We start from the raw sequence: 21796 nt of genomic DNA, 5'->3' as shown, positions 1-21796 counted from the left end.
ATATATATGTCCTAATTTTATAAGGTACACATTAACACAAACCTTATTTTAACACACAAATTAAGCAATAAAATGCATGTCATGAGCTCAAACTAGAAATCAGCGTTGAAAATGAAACAAAGCAAGAAAAAGCTACTCCACAAATTCATTTAATAAGGACGTTGGCCAATATAGTTCCCTGGAGGATCATAGTTGCAAGAGATGAACCACCAACCATCGTTGCATCGAACTCTAGCGCAACCGACATGTGTTGAATTGCGCCAAACCACTTGTGTATAGTGGAGACACTGCCCACCAACACAAGAGTTGGAGGTATGAATATAGTTAGGTCGTTCCTTGACCCACAAATCCACGGCCGCACTACCGGTGAAATCTTCGCCGCCCTTGGCAAGATTCTCACCGTATGGCCTATTAGTAGAGTGGATAAGGTTGCAGTCCCCAACCCTTTGCCTGGCATAGTTACGGGCAAAACTCGCCACCTTTTCGCTCCACATTATGGGCCCGACTCCTACCTTGGCTCGGGCAGCGTTGTGAACGTTGATGTAGTCTTGTCGAGAGTTTTGCCCTAGACATGAATATGGTACCATGGTGATGAGAAAATTGAACAAAATATTGGCTAGTGGAAAGTTATTGTTCTTTTTCATTTTCATTAGTGACACGATGTTGGTTACGTAAATCTATATTTGCATAAGAGTGGGAGGGTATTTATACCAAAGAAAGTAGACTTATCAATTTTCGGTCTTAGTTATATATATATGTCTTCAAACGTGTAAAATGATTGACCATGACTAGTTGTATTTTGTATATGTATCAAATACCTTTTGCAATTGCTGCATCCGTGCAACTATATATAAGGCTATGAAGTTTGAGAGTAATTTATCATTTTTTAGAGCAAGAGTCAGTTTATCATTAATTGCACTTAAAGTATGGCCGCATACTTGTAAATTTGTATACTATATAATAGGCATTAGTTTAATTAATAACCCTAATTTAATAGTATGATACATATTGTGCTAAAATCACATTGATAATTTGATGAGATGGTGTACATATATTGTCGGAATATTTATTAAGTCCCTAAAAATACAGTTTCCTGTTTTGCGTCTAAATGAAGATAAGCTAGTTAGGAGCTGGAATACATGAAATTCACAAACTTTTGGCGTACATTTTTTCCATAGACAGTTTTTTATTTTAAATGTAAATATACGAAGGTTAAATTTATCTAAAGTTTCTCATGAACTGAATTATCTCTAAATTAATTATGATATGGTAAAATTGAAATTGGGTAAGAATTAAAAAAACGTCATTCTAATATATTAGTTTCAATTTTTTTACATCAAATTTTAAACAAAAAGTTAATGTGTTTACGTCCTAAAAGAAATTGGTCGTCGCGAACAAAATTGGTCGTGCTACACTATGTTAATGTAGGTAGCTAGTCCAACTAATTTGGTCAGTCTAATTAATTTGTTGCAAAATATAGGGCATGCTAATCCAGGTTAATTGGTTAAATAATTTAATTGAGCATTGAATGATAATTCATTTAATGAAAGTCATATTAATAATGTAACGCACAAGTGAACCACTGAAAATCCCAACTAAAACTAGCATTAGGATTCATGTATTACAATTTTTAATATGGCTGGTAGGCGATAGAAATGATTTAAAAACCAAAAGGAAATCGGTGAAGCTAAACGATTCACAATACATTAGTCGGATCAGTTTAAAAATATTATTAAATCTATATTATATAAAAACCCATTAAATTTAGTGAATGATAAAATATAAATTAATAATACTTATATTTTTAATTAATCAATATATAGTAGTATAAAATATTACTAATAATTTATTCAATAATAAAATATAATTCAACATGAATTATTAGTTAGTGTGGAAAAATATGATGTTTTATAATAAAAGTGTAGTTACTTAAATTTAATGAACAATACATAGTATAATGTAGTGGATTATAATTAAACTATGAAAATAATTAATTATACACATAAAAATATATATTTAAAACAAATCATTAGCTAGTGTAACATTTTATAAATAAGTATATACTATTATTTCACAAAATAACTTAGTTAAATTTAAGATTATACTAAAAAATATGAAAAAAATGATTCACGGTTTCCGACCTAGGCCAATTCCACCAGTTTAAACGGCGCGATTGTCTAGCAGTTTTATAGGTAGAACCGGACCGGACAAGACACTGATTTGCGGTCGCAACATCTGTCCGGTCAGATTTTCAAAACATAGACTAATGATTCCATAATTTGAAGGAAAGATGCTCAAAATCTTGATTTAATTAGCATTAATAGTATATCTAACTTTTCAACAAATAACATACATATACTAAAAGATACAGCAACGGTTGAACCAAATCTCATAAAAAAGCTACTCCTACAATGTTAAATAAATAGAATTATATCGAATGACATTTCGAATTGATCAGTGCCTACCTTTAACGCTGGTTAAATGTGCTATGAACAAGTCATTCCATGTATCGGTAAGTCCTGGTAAGCACCAGTGCATGCAATCGTCGTGTCTTTTCCCACCAGCCGCAGATGGATGGGCATCAGCTCGGAACTCACTCATCCGGGTTATGTCTAATATTTGGAATTTCGAACCATCAAGCGCTCTGTATAGATGACCATTCACAAGTCGTGTTTCCACATTTGTTCCGTTGCTCTCAATAGAGAAAAGTTGTTCAACCTGGAGACAAAAAAATGTGAAGTTCTTGTTTGGATATGCCAATACAGTGTGGTATGTAACTCAAAGACCTAAGATTCAGGTACATCCCATAGCTCTATATTACAAGCATACATATAAACTCAATATGAATTGTGTAAACAGCACCTGACACAAAACACCAGAAGGAAAAGCTTACCTCTTTTGGTGCTAGAGGCTGTAAGCGAGGACATGAGCCACCTTGGTCCCAATCGCCTCCTTCAAAATGCCTTGGCGATTGTGTTCGAAAGAATAGAATAGCATTTTTCCGTGCACTCTTTTCCACAAAAGATACCTATATAAATACATTTCTGGCATGAATCTTGTAATAAGAATAAATGAAGCAACAGCCTAAAGAGGGAAAACAATAATGAACTAATAAAAAGTACTAACATATTAAAAACAATAGTATTTTTTAATCAAACAAAGAACACTTTGAGCAGCCAATGAATTGGGTAAAATGGAACAGCTTGAGTTTCAACGAAAATGAATTCATTTCTTCAAAGAACAGATTTAATATAGTTAGTCAGGGATTAGATCCAAAGTCAAGCATCTGAGAAAGAGAAGCATGGAGCTATACCATGTGTCGTAACACCATATCAAGCCCAGCATCTGGTGGTAGTGGAGGAGTCACAGGTACACCCTTCTCAAAGAAGAGCATTGGTGTTTTCAATGGATCAAACTTTGAAGGAGCCCACCACCTAATAAATCAAGCAAAAAAAAACAAATTAAAACTATAAATTATGATATCATATGTATTGAAAAGAAAACAAAAATATGATGCTTTAGTTTTTAAAAGCAAAACAAACATGTAGAAAAAAATGATGCTATAACTTTCAAAAGATACTTTATCAGTAATAGGTCCTAGTTCACAAGGCAGGAAATGGCTTTAGCTTAATAGAGAAAGATTTTCATGCACCATCAGTAATAGGTCCTAGTTATAAGAACACAAAGCCTTCAAATACAATACTAACAATGATCCATCTACTCAAATAAAACACATTAAACACTGAATTACCAGTGTCCTGTATTGAAAATGAGTATGTCGTGGAAAGGTGGAACAGCAACCCAAGTCCCGTCTGGTATATCAACATCAATTCTATACCCATCCTTATAGCCAAGTGACTCTAGTATACCACTGGTACCACCTGACCACCTAGAAAGAACACAAACAAAGAACTACAATGTCAAAAGGTACAAATGTAGAGTATAGTGAAATTGCTATCTCTGTGTCATGATTATACTGTAACATGAACATGTAAGCAACTAAGCATATAGCAAAAATTATACTCCTATGTATTAAGGTATTAACCCATACTCATATACAAAATGAAAGATGGCACAGGAGCAAGACAACTTTCATAGTAAAATCATCACAGGAGCATGACAAAAAAAAAAACACTCAAGAATATTTGCAATAAATATTCAGCAGGGCAAGTGTTAACTCTGAAAGGGACCTATCTATATGCATGAAATTTTATTTATTTGCACTTAAAAGGAGAAGGTAAAAGGAAAGAGAATTTAAACAATCAGCAGGTTTGTAAATATCTAAATAGTAAAATTCATCTCCTAGCGAAAACTCAATAATCTTCAGTTTGAGTATGAAAACTTAATTATCTTCACTAAAGTTCAACTTGTTAGTTCCCAAACCAACCTTATCTGATACAACTTGTTCAAGTGATAAATGAGTGACCTCCAAACACAATATCAAGACTCAATGCACCTTTATATCTTTTTAACATAATAAGCTCCAAACATAGCATGTCTTCTCAAGCACAGCATCAACACAGTATGCAAGTGTTTGTTCTCGCTGGGGAGATGAGAAAAGGAAAGCAACACAATGTAACTACATCATCAGGGGGGTGTCATGACTCAAGATGTTGTACATAGCTTACCTACCATAACGAGCCAGAAGATTCGTACGATGATATGCAATAGTTAGGTTGTACTTAAGGAAAGTAAAACCGCGATCAGCTCCTGCAGGACGCCACTTTTTCACCTCAGCAGAAACTTTTCTCAAAGCACAAAAAAGAGAAACAAACATGTTCCTATTCAAGGAGTCCCCAACAAATCCTGCACTGTTAAAGATACATTAGGTCTACAAGCAACACTAATATTTACACAACACAAAATTCGTAACACTATGGAGTTGAAAGTTTAGAGTGGTGACAGAGTTAAATACTATTGCTCCAATAGAATGACCTCCTTTACTAGAGTTTGTAAAATAACCAAGTACTATCAAAGTAAAATTCAAATTAAAACCTTTCTCTCTCCTCTGCTAATTGTTTCATCAAAAATCTCTAATTTAGAGCATCCGAAGGCGATGATTATAATACGGGATTCGGAAAGAAAAATTAAGCTGAAAAAATATACTATAACACTTCCAATCCTCCAATTAACTTAATGCAGTGGTGTACTCACCGATGCTGGTGTCTCGAAATTGCTCAAGGAACCTCCGCGGATCAAACGGCGGCAGATCGCAGCCGTGGGGTTTCCACCGCCACTTGATAATGTCGAGTGCGTTCGATTTGTTACCTGCGATGCAATTCCATCCTTTGAATATCTCCTTGCACGTGTGGTCATAGCGCGGTGGAGATCTGATTGATGGATCATAGATCCAACGTCCGTCCGAGTAGTTGCAGGTACCGTTGGTCGTGGCAGGCACCACTGGGTAGAAAAACGACGGAGGCGGAGCATCCTTCCGGAAGAGAGAGAAGCAGAAGTAGAGAGAGACGGCGCAGAGGAGAGTGATAAGGGCGCGGGGTGCGAGTGAAGAATTGGAAGGAGCGGGTTTCTTGGAGCCGTGAAGCGGTGCTCTAGTGGCCATGGCTAATGCTATCTAGCGCGACCGCTACGCCGGGCGCACATTAGCACATCGCGTGCGCTACTCACGCTGTTGGATCTTTGATAAATCACCGACACGCAAAATTTATATATATTCGATTAAGAATTTATTTGTTCCAATTAGTAATATTCGTAATATTTTGTTTTAGTAATATTCGTGATATTTTTTTATAATACAGGTTTTTATCATTTTGACTAATTAAGTGATATACTTAATTAATTAAAAATAAACAAAAAAATTAAATGGTACTAGTATAAATGTAGGAGTTCCTCCGGTTTTATTCTAATAATAAAAAATTACCAATTTAATAAAATTAAAATAATTTTTATATTCATTTAGTGCATAATTATAAAAAATAAAATATGTAATTTGTACTTTAACTTTTTATATAACTTAATTAGCATATTATTATCAGAAAAATATGTTTATACTCATCGAAAATCAAAATAGTGGCAAGTTCCAAAAATAAAAATTCATTGATTTTTTAAATTTGCATAATTATATTAAGACACTTCGCCGTTAAAAATGTTGATATTAGATTTCAAACGCACATTGCAAGGAAGAAAATAGAGTATTTAACTATGTGTTGTGTATAAATTGAAAATAAATACTTATTTATGTACTCCCTCCCTCCGTCAATAGGAGTCCCGATCTTCTCAATATTATTCTCTCTTACTTTACTATTTCTACACTTTAACTATTTATTATCATTTTTACAAAATGAATGTGCAAATGTGACCAGGACTCCTAATGGCAAACAGAGAGGGTAATGGTCGGTCACAAGAATGGCAAGCCACAACGCGTCTCACAATGGGTTCCGAATGAGAGGACAAGCCATATCAGGCGTACTGCTGAGTGCTGTGGCTGAGCTTTGATCCGATTTTAGTTTGTGAACTTTGTTCAAATATTTAGAGGAAAAATGATGTGTGTAATTAAATTAAAATAAGCAGCTACCGAAACATTAGAGAACATTAATTGATTTATTTCTCAAGTGAAGAGGAGAAGCTACATTTGAGTTCCCAAGTTCACCTACTCAACAGAGTAGTGGTACAATTTTGTACGACACTGAATTAAGATGAACAAAATTTTGAATTCAAGAATAGATCAATGTCTCGTGTACGTATACTATAACAGATTAACAACATACAATAACTTAACAGTGTAAGAACTAAGAAGCATGCATGCCACATGGTTCCATTACTGCAAGGGTTTAAGGTGAAAAACTTGGCAGGCAGGCCTGTAAGATTGCTTCTTTATCGCCTGTTCGAATTTCTTGTTCGCAGCTTCATTCTCTTCTAAGCTGGTTTGGATGAAAAACCTAATCCACCATGATGAGCTCCGGAATTTGGCCTGAATAACAAACACGCCCACTAGCATATTCAAGGACTCGCTTATTTTGTTTTTTAAAGCAAACAAACACAAAAGAGAAAACCAGCAAAGATGAACCAGCTTTCCATTACCGAATTTTGTATAGCGGGACATTTTATGGAAAAAGTTGAAAGTTGGGGACTATTGATAAAAAAACGGAAATTTGGGACATTTTTTGGAATACACTGAAGGGGATATGTTTATCGGGTGTTGTTCAAATTTTGGGGGCTGAACTAACAGTAGATTAAGTGCTTGTGTATTAAGAATTAGGAGAGGCACTCAGGCACAAGCCTCTGACCCCACTAAATTGAGGTGTGATCCGCCATTATCATTCTATAAGTATCTGATGACATGGTTTATGGCTGTGGGAAGGTGGGTGTGAGAGAGAGAGCGAGCTTAAACGAATGTAAAATTTCCAGGTTAAGAATTGCATGTAAAAGAGATAAGATATACTTACAGAGCGTCCGAACTTGGACAGTTCAGCCACTTTAGCACTTTGATGACCTGGATAACCTACAGTCACATAAAATTGGTAAACTCGGTTTGTGAAGTAACATGGGCACAGCAGGCAGTCATGCCATTATCTTATTCTACTAAAAGAGCCTAAACTTGCAGATATATAGAAAATCTGCATGGTACACATGGGGATTACCATGTAACAGCAGGAAGTTACAAGTACGGTTAGGACTCACTACCCTGTATCATTCGGTTAAAAAGAGCTGGGACAAGTATCCTTGGATAAAGAGACCAAATTTGTTAATTATAAGCTTAAATAGGTACCAACAGAATATTTAAGATCTTTTATTGTGCACACAACTAAGAATGAAAATGGTAGTATCATTCATGTTTTTTCTATCTGCATATTATGAATGTTTTATCACTGGGAAGCAGGAATCAGACTGGAGGGAGCACTGCATCACTTTATCACTGTAAGCACACACCTGATGCTACAAACCGGATAGGCATGACACTATGGTACAAGACAGTTCCTGCTACAGTGCTACTAGATGCAAAACTATGCCAATCAAGAAACTGGTAAAACTGCTCAACCATGTCCAGCTTACAAAATGCTAATGACTTGGTCAATTAAGATCAAAGAGATGAAAATATGATCACACAGACAAGACTCATCAAAGGAAATCGAAACCAAGATTTCTGAGAAATTACCAGATAATAAAACTAAGCCATCGGATGCCACTCGCGCTAAATCCGGAACAGTTTTATTAAGATATTTTGGTGACAAGTAATCCAATGCATCTGACACAACAACAAGAGAAAATGACTTGGGCTTGTATGGAAGGGGAAACTTGATATCAGCCACACGTACAACGCCCTTGCTCACAAGGCTCCTGCAGTTGGCATCAACATCATCTAATTCATATGGCTCTACACCCCAAGCTTCAGTATCATCTTCTTTTAATATTTGAGAGACTATTGAGCATGTTTCTGGGCCTACATGCAGTACCTTCCGCATGCTGTCACCATATGATTTCTTAAGGATAGGTATCAATCTTTGAAGTTCTAGAGTACAGGAAACCCCACCTGGAACAAATAAACCCAAGAGCAATCATCATATCAGAGGTGATTCATCTCTTCGTGAAATAACTCTGGCAAAGCTTAAGTAGTGTTCCAAAAATTATTTGAGCAGTTAAAAAGTAATGGTAATTCTATAGAATTCAGATCACATCAATAACATTACTTGGTAGACTAAATGCAGAATAGCTAGCAGAACTCACATGAGTTAGTCCAGAGCCCTTCAGAATAAACTGCCCTATGTTTTCCATGTATTTTACCAGACAAAGTATATTTTCGGATTTCAATATTTGTAATAACAAAGTATACTTTTCAACATAATTACCAAAACTTGGCACTAGAAAAAAAAATTAATGGCAGCTAAAATTATTGCAATACAAGTTTGGAATTTTCTTATGCATTGCTTAATCCTGAGTCTAGTGGAAAAGGAATGATGATATTAATTAAATGGAAGTACCATTGATGTACCAACAATGAATGACTACTTTTTGTAAGAGAGAGAAGAAGGGAGTGTTTTAAGAGGATGTCTTCACTGGTAACTAAGATATGACATTAATCCTTAAGCTTTGACAAAAAAATTGAAAAAACCACAAAAGAGTTGCCTTTATAGCAAACAAAGAGGAAAAGAATGGAAGGAAGAAAGAAAGTAATTTCTTAGAACTAAAAGAAGGGGTGCGCTTGGCAGTTACCCTCGAGTCGATTCAAAGCGGCAATATCACTACTCCTGCCACCTGTCAGGAAGCAGTTTAAAAGTCAAATAACACCAAGAAATAACTTTGTACCAAATTCTTCAAGGATTATCAAAAGCAGCAGTAGCAATCAGTATATGTTAAAAATCTTGCCCTGTCAATGGCTTATTTGATCATTTATCAATAAGATGTGTTTTTTTTAAGTCCAAACAGACCAATAACTAACCTGAACCATGATACATATACCCAACAATGAGCAATGCTCCCTGGAAAAATGCAGAAAAGCAAGTCACAAATTTTCTTGGGGTGAAATCTAAAGATACAGTTACAGCCACCGCAATCAATGCCAGACAGATCTTACAAGAAGTGGAACAGTAAGAAAATGTGTTTACTTGTTAAGCAGTATGCATGAGGGTGCATACATCTTTAGGTGCACATAAGGTAATGCAAAAGTAAAAAAAAGTCACAGTTTTTACCACCACAACGAGTCCTATAGATAGTAGAGGGGATGGCCGAGACTTGTGATGCAATGCGCCCATAAAGGGAACACCACTATCTGTAAAGCGACGGGAAGTATTGGGTCTCCTTGACGTCATTTGCAGATGTAATAACCTGCTAGATATTGGATTAAAAGCACTATTAAATAAATCAAACTCTTTGATATGATAAATAATGAAGCTAATAAGTTTGATAGATGTTCCAGACACAAAGATTCAAAAATCACCGACCGAATCAGCATGCATACGGACAAGCAATAGTAAAACAGCAATAGACGATCAGCTTTATTCGAATCTTAGTTCAATTAGGAAACACATATTCCTACAGGTAATCTTGAAAACTTAGCTGATGCTAACACACAGAAGAAGCTCAGAGTTGAAAATTTCAGTTGTATATAAGTTATATCAATCACAAAAGCTCAATACAAGTAAACCATATCTCTTCATCCACTGATCAACAAACAAAAATCGAATATCAACCGATACGACCAAGGAAACAACCGCATTATAAGCACATCAATCTTCGACAAGACTCACAAACCCAACTCACAAGCCAAGTAAATATAAACTACTACAACACAGGGTCGGCTAGTTCAAGTCGACCAAAATGGCGGGTAAATCTGCATTGAGGCGGGAAACCAATAATCTGTCAGCTAAACGCAGTGCTCTACAGCCGAATTTCACGCAATCAACAACCGAAAAACATAAAAAACGAATCTATCATCCAGCAGATATAAAATGCAGAATCTCTGGAACAAATATACTACTACAATTGAAATAAAAAATACACGAGAAATAATCAATTTGAATAGAAAATTAATACAAAATTAAGCGAAGAAGCTACCGGGAATAGAAAATCTAAAGAGGGAGCACGAGAAGTGGATGTGGGATCTAGATCTGCGGATTCGCTTTGTGCTCCGACTGAAAAAGGCGCTCTTACTAGACAGTAGCTTTATACTCCATATTTATTTTATATATTTTTTATTTTTTATTTAAATACTCCTACTATAGTAGAATAATACTCCATTCTTTTTTCCCTTTTCACAATAAAGTTATGCGCCGCGATTTTAGTTAATTAAAGTACTAAATTGATTTAATGGCTGAATCAGTAAATCTCTTAATACTAATACTAATATTATTTCTTTCTACTAAGTATAAGTGAAAGGGTGATTTCGAATAAAGGGTATAATAATCATTAGGAACATTGATTCATAGTTATTGTGTTTAATTTGGGGATTACTAGGATGGAGTAGGCAGGATATCTCGGCAAGATGTTTTGATGTAATTGATTTTCGCGTTAGCATATTTTGATGTTTTCATTATTGTGTAGATTTTGAAGTTTTTATATATGTGTTTATTATATTATCTAATTAAAATGTAAATAAATGAGGTTATATATAGAATAATAAGCATACGCAAACTATCGAGTCGTTGGTCTCTATGAACAGGCCATTTGGCGGCATTTTCAACTATAGATCAGTCGGCTGTGAGGCAAACTCCTTCATCAACAGTCATATATTTTAAATCACTAATTTCATTTATTATTTATAGATTAGATGGCATTTTTTACAAACCTTTCTTACTTACAAAAAACCCTCACAAATCACAACTCATTTATTTCATTAGTTATTTATGAATATCACCTTTTAATCTTTTTTCATTTCTTTATGTTATACTCCTACTACTAATTTATTTATCCAAACGTAACTAAAATAGGAAATTCATTAAAATTCTAAAATTATACTACCTCCGTTTTTTAAAATAGGGAGGTTTGAAACGAGTTTTAATGCACAATTTGGTAAAGTAAGAGAGAGAAAAAAAATTGATAAAGTAAGAGAGATGGAGAGAAAAATTGGTAAAGTAAGAAAGAGGGAGAGAAAAAAAAGTAATGGAATTAATATTAGTGGATCATGAAGTCCACTTTAAGTTGTTAATTGTAGTGGTATAAGTTGTAAATAAATTGATGTATAAGGGTGTAAAGATTTTCAAAAATAAAAAATTTGAAAGTTGATATTTTAAAGAACGGACTAAAATGGAAAGAGTTGTCATTTTTAAAAAACGGAGAGAGTAGTATTTTATTGATAGCCATAAAATATATAATTGGAATTCTAAAATTACATTTTATTAGAAGCGATGAAGTACATGATCTAAATTGTTATCATTGGTTGTTGTGTTCACAGTCTCCCAAATGTGTTCGATTAAGTCTTGTTGGAATACTAAGTGGGTGGCGGAACTGTTACTCGTAGAATGGTGGCGGCGCACCTTGGTGTGGGGGTTGGTTGTATTGGTGGAGCTTGACGAGTCTGTTACTTTGTCAAACCAATTAAGCATGTACGGTCCTTCATCTTCAATAATCAAGTTACATGACGTTGACAAACACTTCCCGGAACCACATTTATCTCAGAACTTTGATAATAGCACGTGTTTGTACAAGTCTAAAGGATAGTATTTAGATATCTTTTTGGACAACCTCTTTCTTCTATTTTTTGGCACGAATAAACAAAAAGAAATACAACCTATTTATATTGGAGGGAGGAGCTGCCATTTAATTACCCAAAGTATAAATATTACTCACTCCGTTCCACGTTACTTGAGTCACTTCTTTTTCGCACTCGTTTTGTAAAAATAATAATAAATAGTTAAAGTGGAGATAAAGTAAAGTAAGAAAGAGAATAATATAGTTGAGAGTCAACTATATTATTCTCTTTCTTACTTTACTTTATCTCCACTTTAATTATTTATTATTATTTTTACAAAACGAGTGCGTAAAAGAAGTGACTCAAGTAACGTGGGACGGAGGGAGTAGTACTACAGTAGAAAGACCAATCTCAAAGAATGTCTAGGGTTTGAATTAAAAAATTTCAAATCAAGAATCTCATTTCAAAACTAACACAGTGCTGCCTTCTCTCTCATCTCTATTTCTCTGAGCTGACTTTGCCAAAATGTCTGCGATTCTTCAAAATGTTTCCACTTCTCTCTCTGCATCGACCTCCACTTTTCTCGGTCACAACAATCTCAAGGCCATCAAGCCTTCTCATGTATCCATGGCGGGGAGAATGAACGCGGTCGTTAAATGTGTCGCGTCGCCGTCAGCTGAGAAAACTGGTAACTGATTATCTCCTTCTTAATGTGCTTTTTCCTCACGTTCTCTTGTATCTATGGAGTAATTTTTTGTTGTGTAGTTACATGAGTTAGTTTGTTCAGACTTAATGTGATATGCTAAATGTCGATGCTACTTTTAATGAAGCTTACAAGACAAATGTGGCACGGAATGAAAACCTAGCTAAACTTCAAGCTGGCTATCTCTTTCCCGAGGTGTGTTCAGAACTATTGTTTTTTTCTAATTGTACATCTGTTTGCTGATACTTGTATTATCTGGTGCGGTTTTAGTTTATCGGAATCTCAATTTGCCTGTGCTTCATTTCTATACTGACATTAGCAAGTACTATTTGCTTTCCTAAATCCTAATTTTGTTTTCCTATAAGTTTATTAGAATCCTTGAAATCTTCGGAAGCTTCTACGGAAATGCATAAAATGTTCCCTGTTTAAAATGGGAAAGATATGTTATCTCGAGTCTATCTTTAATTTTCGGGTCATTCTGTTATTGCTTTCAGTATTACACACTACAGCCTTTTTTTTATAAATATATATGTACTAGTATGTTTTTATTTATGCAGTAATGTGGTGGTTTCCTTTTGCTCTGGATTAAGAACCCTCTGACATTTGTTACTCTATAATCTATATTGTATCTATCAATATGCAATAACTGGATTAAAAGAATGCAATTTTGTTCTTATTAGATAGCAAGGCGAAGAAATGCACACATTGCTAAAAATCCAGACGCTAAAGTTATCAGCCTTGGAATCGGTGACACAACTGAACCAATTCCAGAAGTCATTACCTCTGCAATGTCAAAGGTATTATTTTCTGAGCCTCATCAATAATTCATAGTTTTTCTGTTCTATGAGGTAAGTTTGATGTGTCCATTGAGCATCTGCATCACCATATCCTGCTTCTGGGCATGAAACCTCTCTCTTATATAGGTGTGCCACCGTGTGCGCATGAACTGTTACTCTGGGCAGTAAATTTAATGCGAGATTTATGTAATCTTGTATATTATCCTTATGTGTGTTTGCAGCAGTGGAAATTATGGTCCTGGCCCCACTCCTACCCACTGTACTTGTGTAACAAGTTAAATCCAAATTTGTTAGACTGGGACATTGTTGTTTCTACTTAGATAGCATTTATGTTTCCGTGCTCTTATCTTGTTGATTGCTGATGCTGTTTCCCGGATTATGATGAGCTTTGTTCTCATATCAGAGATCAGAAGTGCTGTCAACGGTCGCTGGTTACAGTGGCTATGGTGCTGAACAAGGTGAACAGGTAGTAATCTTCACATCTTTCCTGTTTTGTGCTGTGTTTTCTTTCGCCCTCTTTTCCTCCACCAATGTTCTTTTTTAACCTGAGTGTCCATTGATGTTTCTGGCTTCCATTATTCAACAGATGGAGAAACAAAGGCACTCACTTTTATAACTTTATTCTTAACAGAAATTGAGAGCTGCCATTGCCTCAACCTATTATGAAGGCCTCGGCATCGAAGAGCATGATATATTTGTATCTGATGGAGCGAAAAGTGACATATCTCGCCTCCAGGTTAGCTTTTTTCGCTTCTCTTGCCGTCTTGCGGGTATAGATAGGGGTATTTGTTACTGGATATAACTTATTGGTTGCTAAATTTTTTTTTCTTCTTTTTCTGGCAGGTCCTTTTTGGTTCTAATGTGACGATGGCTGTTCAAGATCCATCTTACCCGGTAAATATATTATGCTTTATATGGTGAATAAGAGTTCAGTTATTAAATTATTATTAAAATATAATTAGTCTTCCTGCATGAATGTTTAAACTTGAAGTGTCAGGGTCTATAATATTTTGATGTTGCCATCTTCTGAACTGTTATTTGGTTTAACATTGTAAACATCACCTTACACTTTATAAATTAAAAACTCATCATGATGAGGTAGCACACGCACATACTGAATAACATCTTGCCTCCTTTTGTTGATTGTGTTACTGGTGGTGAACTGTTAAAACTGTTAGTAGCATGAGAATCTGTTGGCTGTTCCACAAATAACTTTTAAATTGTTATCTTGTCCTTCTTTGGAATTTTATAAAAAATTGCCCCTCTGTATGTAGGCTTATGTGGATTCGAGCGTTATACTGGGTCAGACTGGTCTGTTTCAGAAGGATGTGGAAAAGTATGCCAATATTGAGTATATGAGGTGCACACCAGAAAATGGATTTTTTCCTGATTTATCCACTGTTCGTCGGACAGATATAATCTTCTTTTGTTCTCCGAATAACCCGACTGGTTCTGCTGCATCAAGAGAGCAACTAACCAAGCTTGTACAGTTTGCTAAAGAAAATGGTTCTATCATAGTCTATGATTCTGCTTATGCTATGTATGTCTCAGATGATAGTCCGAGATCAATTTTTGAGATTCCTGGAGCCAAAGAGGTTCGTGCTATATCTGAATTTTCTAGTCCATTATTTGTGTGACGTTCCTCAGGTTCAGGAATTCTTTTTTACAGTAAACTCTAATCATGGTATTCTCGTTGTAAATATGTACTAGCATTCTTAGTCAGCTAGTCGAATGTTACATAAAGGACAAATACCTTCTTGTGCACTGCGTTTGCTAGTCCACTCGTGAAGATAGTTCCCCTTATCCCCTGACTAGCTTTACTTCTCAAGTTGGTTATTTCTGTTGATTAATGTGCCAAATATAATTGAAAGATTTTAGCATTACTTATTTTCGAGAAGCATGGATCACATTTACTTCTTTATAATGGTTGCAGGTTGCACTTGAAGTTTCTTCCTTCTCCAAGTATGCTGGGTTCACTGGAGTTCGTCTTGGTTGGACAGCAATTCCGAAAGAGCTCCATTACTCTGATGGTTTTCCAGTGGCCAAGGACTTCAACCGCATAGTGTGTACTTGTTTCAATGGTGCATCTAACATTGCTCAAGCTGGTGGTCTGGCATGTGTTTCACCTGAAGGCATTAAGGTAATTCCTTTTCGGTTTGCCTATTACAAAGTTAATACCTTAAGCTACATAACATCAAACTCAAAACTCAATGCAGTCCCAAAACTCGCCCCACTTGCGGCTGAAAAGCTAGCTGCCCGGCTGTCTTGCGGCTGCATTGCATCAGCCGCAATCTTTTCCATTTTTTTTTCTTTTGTTTTAAATTATAAAAAAAAAACAAAAAAACATCAAACTCAAGAAAGCTTAAAGATGAGTGAAAAAGGCAACAGCAGTAGGGCTAAAATGATGCTTGGAGTAATGAGCATTAATCTGTCATGTGCAGGCAATGCATGAGGTTGTTGGTTTCTACAAGGAAAACACAGCTATCATCGTCGACACATTCAATTCGCTCGGGTTTAAGGTTTATGGAGGCAAAAATGCACCATATGTTTGGGTCCACTTTCCTGGCCGTAGCTCGTGGGATGTGTTCAGTGAGATCCTGGAGAAGACTCATGTCGTCACCACCCCTGGAAGTGGTTTCGGACCTGGGGGTGAAGGGTTCGTCCGGGTCAGTGCTTTCGGGCACAGGGAGAATGTTATCGAAGCCTGTAGAAGATTCAAGGAGCTGTACAAGTAAACCTGAGGCTCCTCGGATGAATTCTTCTAGGATCAATCGGATTATGTATGCCACCGGTGTTTGTAATGCTTGGTTTGCACTTGCTGACTTTTGTTTTGCAGGATTCTACCTTGTAAAAGTAATTTAATTTTTTATTTTGAAACTAATGTGTTTAATATTTTATCTAATAAAAAAGTACATGGGAAATTTAAGGATTCTTATTTTCTGATTTTTCTTAGGTGTTTCTTTCTCGGATTTAAAATTCTTATATTTTAAAATATTTAATACGTAGTACGTACTACTCTATTAATATTAGTTACTAGGGCTGGGGAAAAATACCGAAAAAATGATATATCCCTCGTATCGTATTGAAAAATATCGAAAAATTATCGAATTTTCGATATATCGTAATTTTCGATACGATACGATATCGTATCGAAAACTTTCGATACGATAACGATATGAATTTCCTTATATCGCGATATATCGTTTTATATCGAAAATACGATATATATCGAAAATTTTTGATATATCGATATTTTCGATATATATCGCTATTATATTTTCGATATACACCGATATATATCGAAATTTTCGATGTATATCGATATTTAACGATATATCGAATTTCGATACGATATATCGAAATATCGATACGATAACGATATGAAATTCTTTCATATCGATATTTTCGATACGATACATGATACAACATTTTCGATACGATATATCGTATCGACCCACCCCTATTAGTTACTACCTCAATCCACCAAAATTTGTCTCATTTTTCCATTTCCGTCCGTCCCCCTACAATTTGTCCCATTTCACTTTTACCATTTTCAGTAGTGGACCACATATTCCACTAACTCATTCCTACTCACATTTTATTATAAAACTAATATATAAAAGTAGGACCCACAATCTACTAATTTTTTCAACTCACTTTCCATTACATTTCTTGAAATCTGTGTTGAGTCAAGGTAGGATAAATTTTGGTAGATGGAGGTAGAATTATTATTAATTTAAGCAAATTTAAGAATTCTTTCTTTCCCTTCCTACTTTTATTCTCTCCTAGCTTAATCTCTAAAGTATTTCTTAGCTTCATACTGAAAAGAAATAACCCAACTAAAATAAGATGAAGGGAGTCATATTAATGGTAGTGATAAAATGCAAATTTATATATTGTACAAATTCAAAACTTCTCAACACAGCTTCAACACAGTTTCAATACAATATAAACACAGTGTAAAATTTCAAGATTTTGATATCAACACAACAACAATCATTGACTACCGTTGAAATTCTATTGACATTTTCTTGTTGATGCTTTTTTGTGATCTGTTGACATTTTTCAATGGTCCAAATCATAGTTTTGAGTTTGTACAATATTTATGGTCCAAATTATAGTTTTGAGTTTGTACAATATTTTGAGTTTTCATTTGATCACATTCCGTAATATTAAAAAGAGTGAACTATACGTTTAGGCCCTATACTAGTCACCATGCACATTTGCGGTTCCTATATTTTAAAGTGGGAACATTTTTTTTGGTCCGATAACTTTGTCAAAGTACTATCATTTTTGGTCAGTAACGTTTCAAAATATCATTTGTGGTCCATAAACTTCGATTTAATATCATATGAGTTGTTTTTCACCGTTTCTAAAAATTTTGGATGAAAATACCCTCAAAGCCATAAAGGACAATTTAATCTATTTACTCTCTTCTCTCTTTTTTATGAAAATATTTATTTTGTCTCTCTTTCATTCTTCTTACCCTTAATAGGACTTAAGTCTTCAAAAATGTGAACTTCAAGAAAGAAAAAGAGAATGAAGGAAGAAAGATAGATAAATGAGTGAACTACATAAACGGTACCTGATCTTTCACTTTCGCACATAAACGGTACCTGGTCTTTATTTTATATCATTTTTGGTACCTATTAATCACATTTTTGGTACCTGATGCAATTTTCACCCCAAAATACCCTCTAAACAAATTCATTTTTCCATTTGTGTCATAAACGGTATTTTGGGCATTGACAAAACTAGTACCAAAAATGATATTATAATACCTTCTCTCATTCTCCCCACTCTTTATACTATTATTATTAATCAATATTAATATTATTATTTTGATGTTATAAATTAATAATTAATTTATTTTTTAATATCATTTAAATATTTTTAATCATAATCATAATTATAGTTATAATTATGTTTAAATATTATAATAATAATAATATTGTTATAATAGTAATAACTAGTAGTAATTAATAAATAATAATTATTATTTTATATTAAATTAATAACTAATTAATATAGTCTTAATCAAAATTTAAAATTGTGAATTGTATTCATAATGATAAAGAGTTGAGCATTTTTAGTTAGGTGTTTCAACCTTAAAATGAGTATAAATAATTAATTAAAAATATTCAATTGATTTAATTATTTTAAATAATTAATTTAATTAGGTGTTTTGTTATTGATTTATATTATCAATGCAATTAGATGAATGTATAAAACACTAAAAAAAAGAAGAAAAAAAAAAGAGAAGAAAAAAGAGAAAACATAAACTAAGGAAAAAAAAAGAAGAAGAAAAGAAGATAAAATACTAAAAAGAAAGAATAAAATGAAAAAAAAAGAATAAACTAAAGAAGAAAAATAGAAATAAGAAAGGAAGAAAAAAAAATCACATATTTGGTTCTATTTAATTGAAATTCCAAAAATATCCTCCATAACAAATAAATCACATGTTTGGTACCTAAGGTTATTTTTGTCATGGGGTACCAAAAACGATATAAAATAAAGATCAGGTACCATTTATGTGCGAAAGTGAAAAATCAGGTACCATTTATGTAGTTCACTCTAGATAAATTGAATATTTTAATAAAGAAGAGAAGGTAAATAGACTGAATTGACCTTCATGGCCTTGAGGGTATTTTCATAGTAGTAGTATTTTCTTGAAACAATGAAAAAGTTGCTCATATGATTTTAAATCAAAATTTATGGACCTCAAATGCTATTTTGAAATATTACGGACCAAAAATGATACATTGACAAAGTTCGTGGACCAAGAAAACATTCCCTCTACTTTAAAATGCATTTTTGCGATCCTATATCATTCATTTTGCTCGTTTGAAATGCTTTTGCTCTTTTTCCAACACTTACTCGGATAAAAATGGCTCCAAATCCATTAGGGTCATTTTTGTATTTGCTCTCCAATGACTTTAAATGAAACTTATTTTGCCCGGACTTGAAATGAAATTCGTTATATTTTTGGGTATGTGATTTAAAATACTTTATTCGAATTGTTTACAAATTGTTCTTAATTTGAAATGGCGGTAGTGTGCAACTTATGAACCCACAGTTTAGTCCATCCAGAAAGTAGCTATTTAATCTTCTAATATTGTTACGCCAATAATAAATTGACACATACACTATTACTTTATTACTCTATACTTCTATAAAATTAAAGCTCACCCTACCGCATTAAGTAGAGAGAAGAAAGTTGTGGTGAAGAAAAAAATATGACCAAATCCGAACTTGTATTCATTCCATGTCCTGCGCTAAGCCACCTCATCCCCACCGTAGAGACGGCCAAGCTCCTCCTCCTCCGCGACAGCCGCCTTGCCGCCACCATACTCCTCCCCCCTCCCATCTTCATAATCGACGCCATTGCTGAAACCTACGTAGAAACCACCTCTTTAAACCCTACGTTTTCCTCACGACTTAAATTCATCCACCTCCCTCCCATTCAACACTCAAACAAACATTTCTTCGAGCATTACAACGTCCAAATCCCCAACGTCCGGCAAGAAATCTCCAACCTCCTCTCAAAGGAGCAAAATCCCCGCCTCGCCGCTATCGTGCTCGACGTTTTCTGCATAGGGCTCGTCTCCGTCGCCGCCGAATTCGGCCTGCCGGCGTACCTTTTCTTCACCGGCGGTGCCACCTGCCTCGGCATTTACCAACACCTCGTCTCGCTGAGATTCGACCATAACGAAGATGTCACGAGGTACAAAAACGCGGAGGTAGACTTGCCGGTGCCCTGCTTTTCTCTCCCAGTTCCGGCAAAAGTCTTGCCGGCGGTGACGGTGGATGAGACCTTCTCCCCAGAGATCTTCTTGAGCCATTTCAAGATGTTTTCTGAGGTAAATGGTGTTTTGATCAATACGTTTTACGACATGGAACCATACGCAGTTGAGTCGCTCTTGACCGATGATAAGACACCGGGGATTTATCCGATCGGACCGGTTTTGAAGGTGGAAAGCAAATGGTTTGACGAAGACGACGATGTGAAGAAATGGCTTGACGATCAGCCGGAAAATTCAGTTGTTTTCTTGTGTTTCGGAAGCCTCGGTATATTTGGAGAAGAACAGGTGAGGGAAATCGCCAAGGGTTTGGAGAATAGTGGGAGTCGTTTCTTGTGGTCGTTGAGGAAGAGTCACAATCCCAAGTTAGAGAGAGAAACATCCGAATATTTCGAGGGTTTCTCGGAGAGGACTAAAGGGTTTGGGAGAGTGATGGGGTGGGCCCCGCAGGCAGCCGTGCTGGCGCATCCTGCGGTGGGAGGGTTTGTATCGCACTGTGGGTGGAACTCGACTCTCGAGAGCGTGTGGTTTGGAGTGCCCATGGCTACTTTCCCGATGCATGCGGAGCAGCAGCTGAATGCATTTTATCTGGTCAAGGAGATGGGGATGGCGGAGGCGATTACGTTGGATTATCAGACGGATTTCACGGGAGAGAAGCCGCCCGAGAGTGTGGGGTGGGAGGTGATCGCGGGGGGGATAAGGCGGCTGATGGCGGAGGAGGGAGGGAGTGGGGTGAGGAGGAAGGTGGAGGAGATGGGGAAGAAGGCAAGGGAAGCTTTGGTGGAAGGTGGATCATCTTACAATGCTCTAATTCATTTTATTGAGGATGTTATGACTAGGACTGGCTAAATATACCGTAATACCGAAATATCGCATTTATCGTATTGAAAAAATACCAAAAATACCGAATTTGCGGTATACCGCAAGTTGCGGTACGGTATGATACTGTACCAATAGATTTCGGTACGATAAAGGTATAGATTTTCCTTTACCGCGGTATACTGTAATATACCGCATTTACGATATTTACCAAAAATTTATTATATATGTTGTTTTTAAAATTTATATAAAAAATACTCCATCCGTCCTCGATTAAGAGTCACATGACTTCGACCGGACACGAGTTTTAAGAAATGTAAAGAAAGTTGGTTGAAAAAGTTAGTGGAATGTGGAACCCATTTTTTTGTATTGGTTTTATAGTGAATTGAGTTAGTAGAATGTGAGACCTACTTACTATTTATGGTAAAAATGAAGTGTGACTCTTAATTGGGAACAGACCGAAATGTGAGACCTACTTACTATTTATGGTAGTTAATATTTTAAAATCCGTAACCCTACTTTCATATTTTAGATCAAGCGGCCCCCGACCCCAAAAACACACACGCAGAGATGCAAATAAAGTCAACTGTATAGA

At 35.3% G+C, this 21796-nt stretch overlaps 3 protein-coding genes and 1 pseudogene across 4 annotated transcripts; 2 read left to right on the top strand and 2 right to left on the bottom strand.

The window, feature by feature from the left end:
- Positions 1–2291: 2291 nt before the first annotated feature.
- Positions 2292–5645, bottom strand: LOC125194088 (protein trichome birefringence-like 13). Its single transcript, XM_048092111.2, has 6 exons — positions 5155–5645; positions 4629–4806; positions 3752–3889; positions 3314–3434; positions 2894–3028; positions 2292–2718 (listed from the first exon to the last, which is right to left on the bottom strand). Exons 1-6 carry the CDS (start codon positions 5558–5560, stop codon positions 2455–2457), a joined length of 1242 nt encoding a protein of 413 aa, XP_047948068.1. The 5' UTR covers positions 5561–5645; the 3' UTR covers positions 2292–2454.
- Positions 5646–6539: 894 nt separating this feature from the next.
- On the bottom strand, positions 6540–10644 carry LOC125194089 (putative pectin methylesterase CGR3). Of its 2 annotated transcripts, none has more exons than XM_048092113.2 (7): positions 10510–10644; positions 9645–9780; positions 9395–9434; positions 9169–9210; positions 8114–8488; positions 7404–7459; positions 6540–6928 (listed from the first exon to the last, which is right to left on the bottom strand). In XM_048092113.2, exons 2-7 carry the CDS (start codon positions 9762–9764, stop codon positions 6776–6778), a joined length of 786 nt encoding a protein of 261 aa, XP_047948070.1. In that variant the 5' UTR covers positions 9765–9780; positions 10510–10644; the 3' UTR covers positions 6540–6775. The 2 variants fall into 2 exon arrangements, with proteins under 2 accessions (XP_047948070.1, XP_047948071.1); XM_048092114.2 differs by having other exon boundaries at positions 9645–9783; positions 10510–10623.
- A 1888-nt stretch (positions 10645–12532) lies between these two features.
- Positions 12533–16517, top strand: LOC125191869 (LL-diaminopimelate aminotransferase, chloroplastic-like). The gene is made up of 9 exons (XM_048089297.2): positions 12533–12770; positions 12913–12980; positions 13466–13582; positions 13986–14048; positions 14214–14318; positions 14426–14476; positions 14857–15177; positions 15516–15722; positions 16024–16517. The coding sequence occupies exons 1-9, from the start codon at positions 12608–12610 to the stop codon at positions 16315–16317; spliced, it is 1389 nt and encodes a 462-aa protein (XP_047945254.1). The 5' UTR covers positions 12533–12607; the 3' UTR covers positions 16318–16517.
- Positions 16518–19698: 3181 nt separating this feature from the next.
- On the top strand, positions 19699–21568 carry LOC125191656 (anthocyanidin 3-O-glucosyltransferase 2 pseudogene; annotated as a pseudogene).
- The last annotated feature ends 228 nt before the right edge of the window (positions 21569–21796 follow it).

The sequence above is a fragment of the Salvia hispanica genome, chromosome 4 (genome assembly GCF_029641045.1).
Source record: "Salvia hispanica isolate PSC_SH4W2 chromosome 4, Shi_PSC_v1, whole genome shotgun sequence".
Classification (NCBI taxonomy): Eukaryota; Viridiplantae; Streptophyta; class Magnoliopsida; order Lamiales; family Lamiaceae; genus Salvia; species Salvia hispanica.
Note: the sequence above shows the minus strand (reverse complement) of the source record. Positions and strands in the feature narration are given on the sequence as shown.

What these genes read in the sequence shown, in the direction of transcription:
- LOC125194089 (XM_048092113.2), bottom strand. Translation starts at nt 9,764, where the DNA reads ATGACGTCAAGGAGACCCAATACTTCCCGTCGCTTTACAGATAGTGGT. An exon ending in TGGCTTAGTTTTATTATCTG is followed by an intron (nt 7,460 to 8,113) that starts GTAATTTCTCAG and finishes ATGTGACTGTAG; the next exon opens with GTTATCCAGGTCATCAAAGT. An exon ending in TGTCCAAGTTCGGACGCTCT is followed by an intron (nt 6,929 to 7,403) that starts GTAAGTATATCT and finishes TTTGTTATTCAG; the next exon opens with GCCAAATTCCGGAGCTCATC.
- LOC125191869 (XM_048089297.2), top strand. Translation starts at nt 12,608, where the DNA reads ATGTCTGCGATTCTTCAAAATGTTTCCACTTCTCTCTCTGCATCGACC. An exon ending in GTGACATATCTCGCCTCCAG is followed by an intron (nt 14,319 to 14,425) that starts GTTAGCTTTTTT and finishes TTTTTCTGGCAG; the next exon opens with GTCCTTTTTGGTTCTAATGT. An exon ending in AGATTCCTGGAGCCAAAGAG is followed by an intron (nt 15,178 to 15,515) that starts GTTCGTGCTATA and finishes TAATGGTTGCAG; the next exon opens with GTTGCACTTGAAGTTTCTTC.
- LOC125194088 (XM_048092111.2), bottom strand. Translation starts at nt 5,560, where the DNA reads ATGGCCACTAGAGCACCGCTTCACGGCTCCAAGAAACCCGCTCCTTCC. An exon ending in CTTCTGGCTCGTTATGGTAG is followed by an intron (nt 3,890 to 4,628) that starts GTAAGCTATGTA and finishes TGTTCTTTCTAG; the next exon opens with GTGGTCAGGTGGTACCAGTG. An exon ending in AGCCTCTAGCACCAAAAGAG is followed by an intron (nt 2,719 to 2,893) that starts GTAAGCTTTTCC and finishes TTTTGTCTCCAG; the next exon opens with GTTGAACAACTTTTCTCTAT.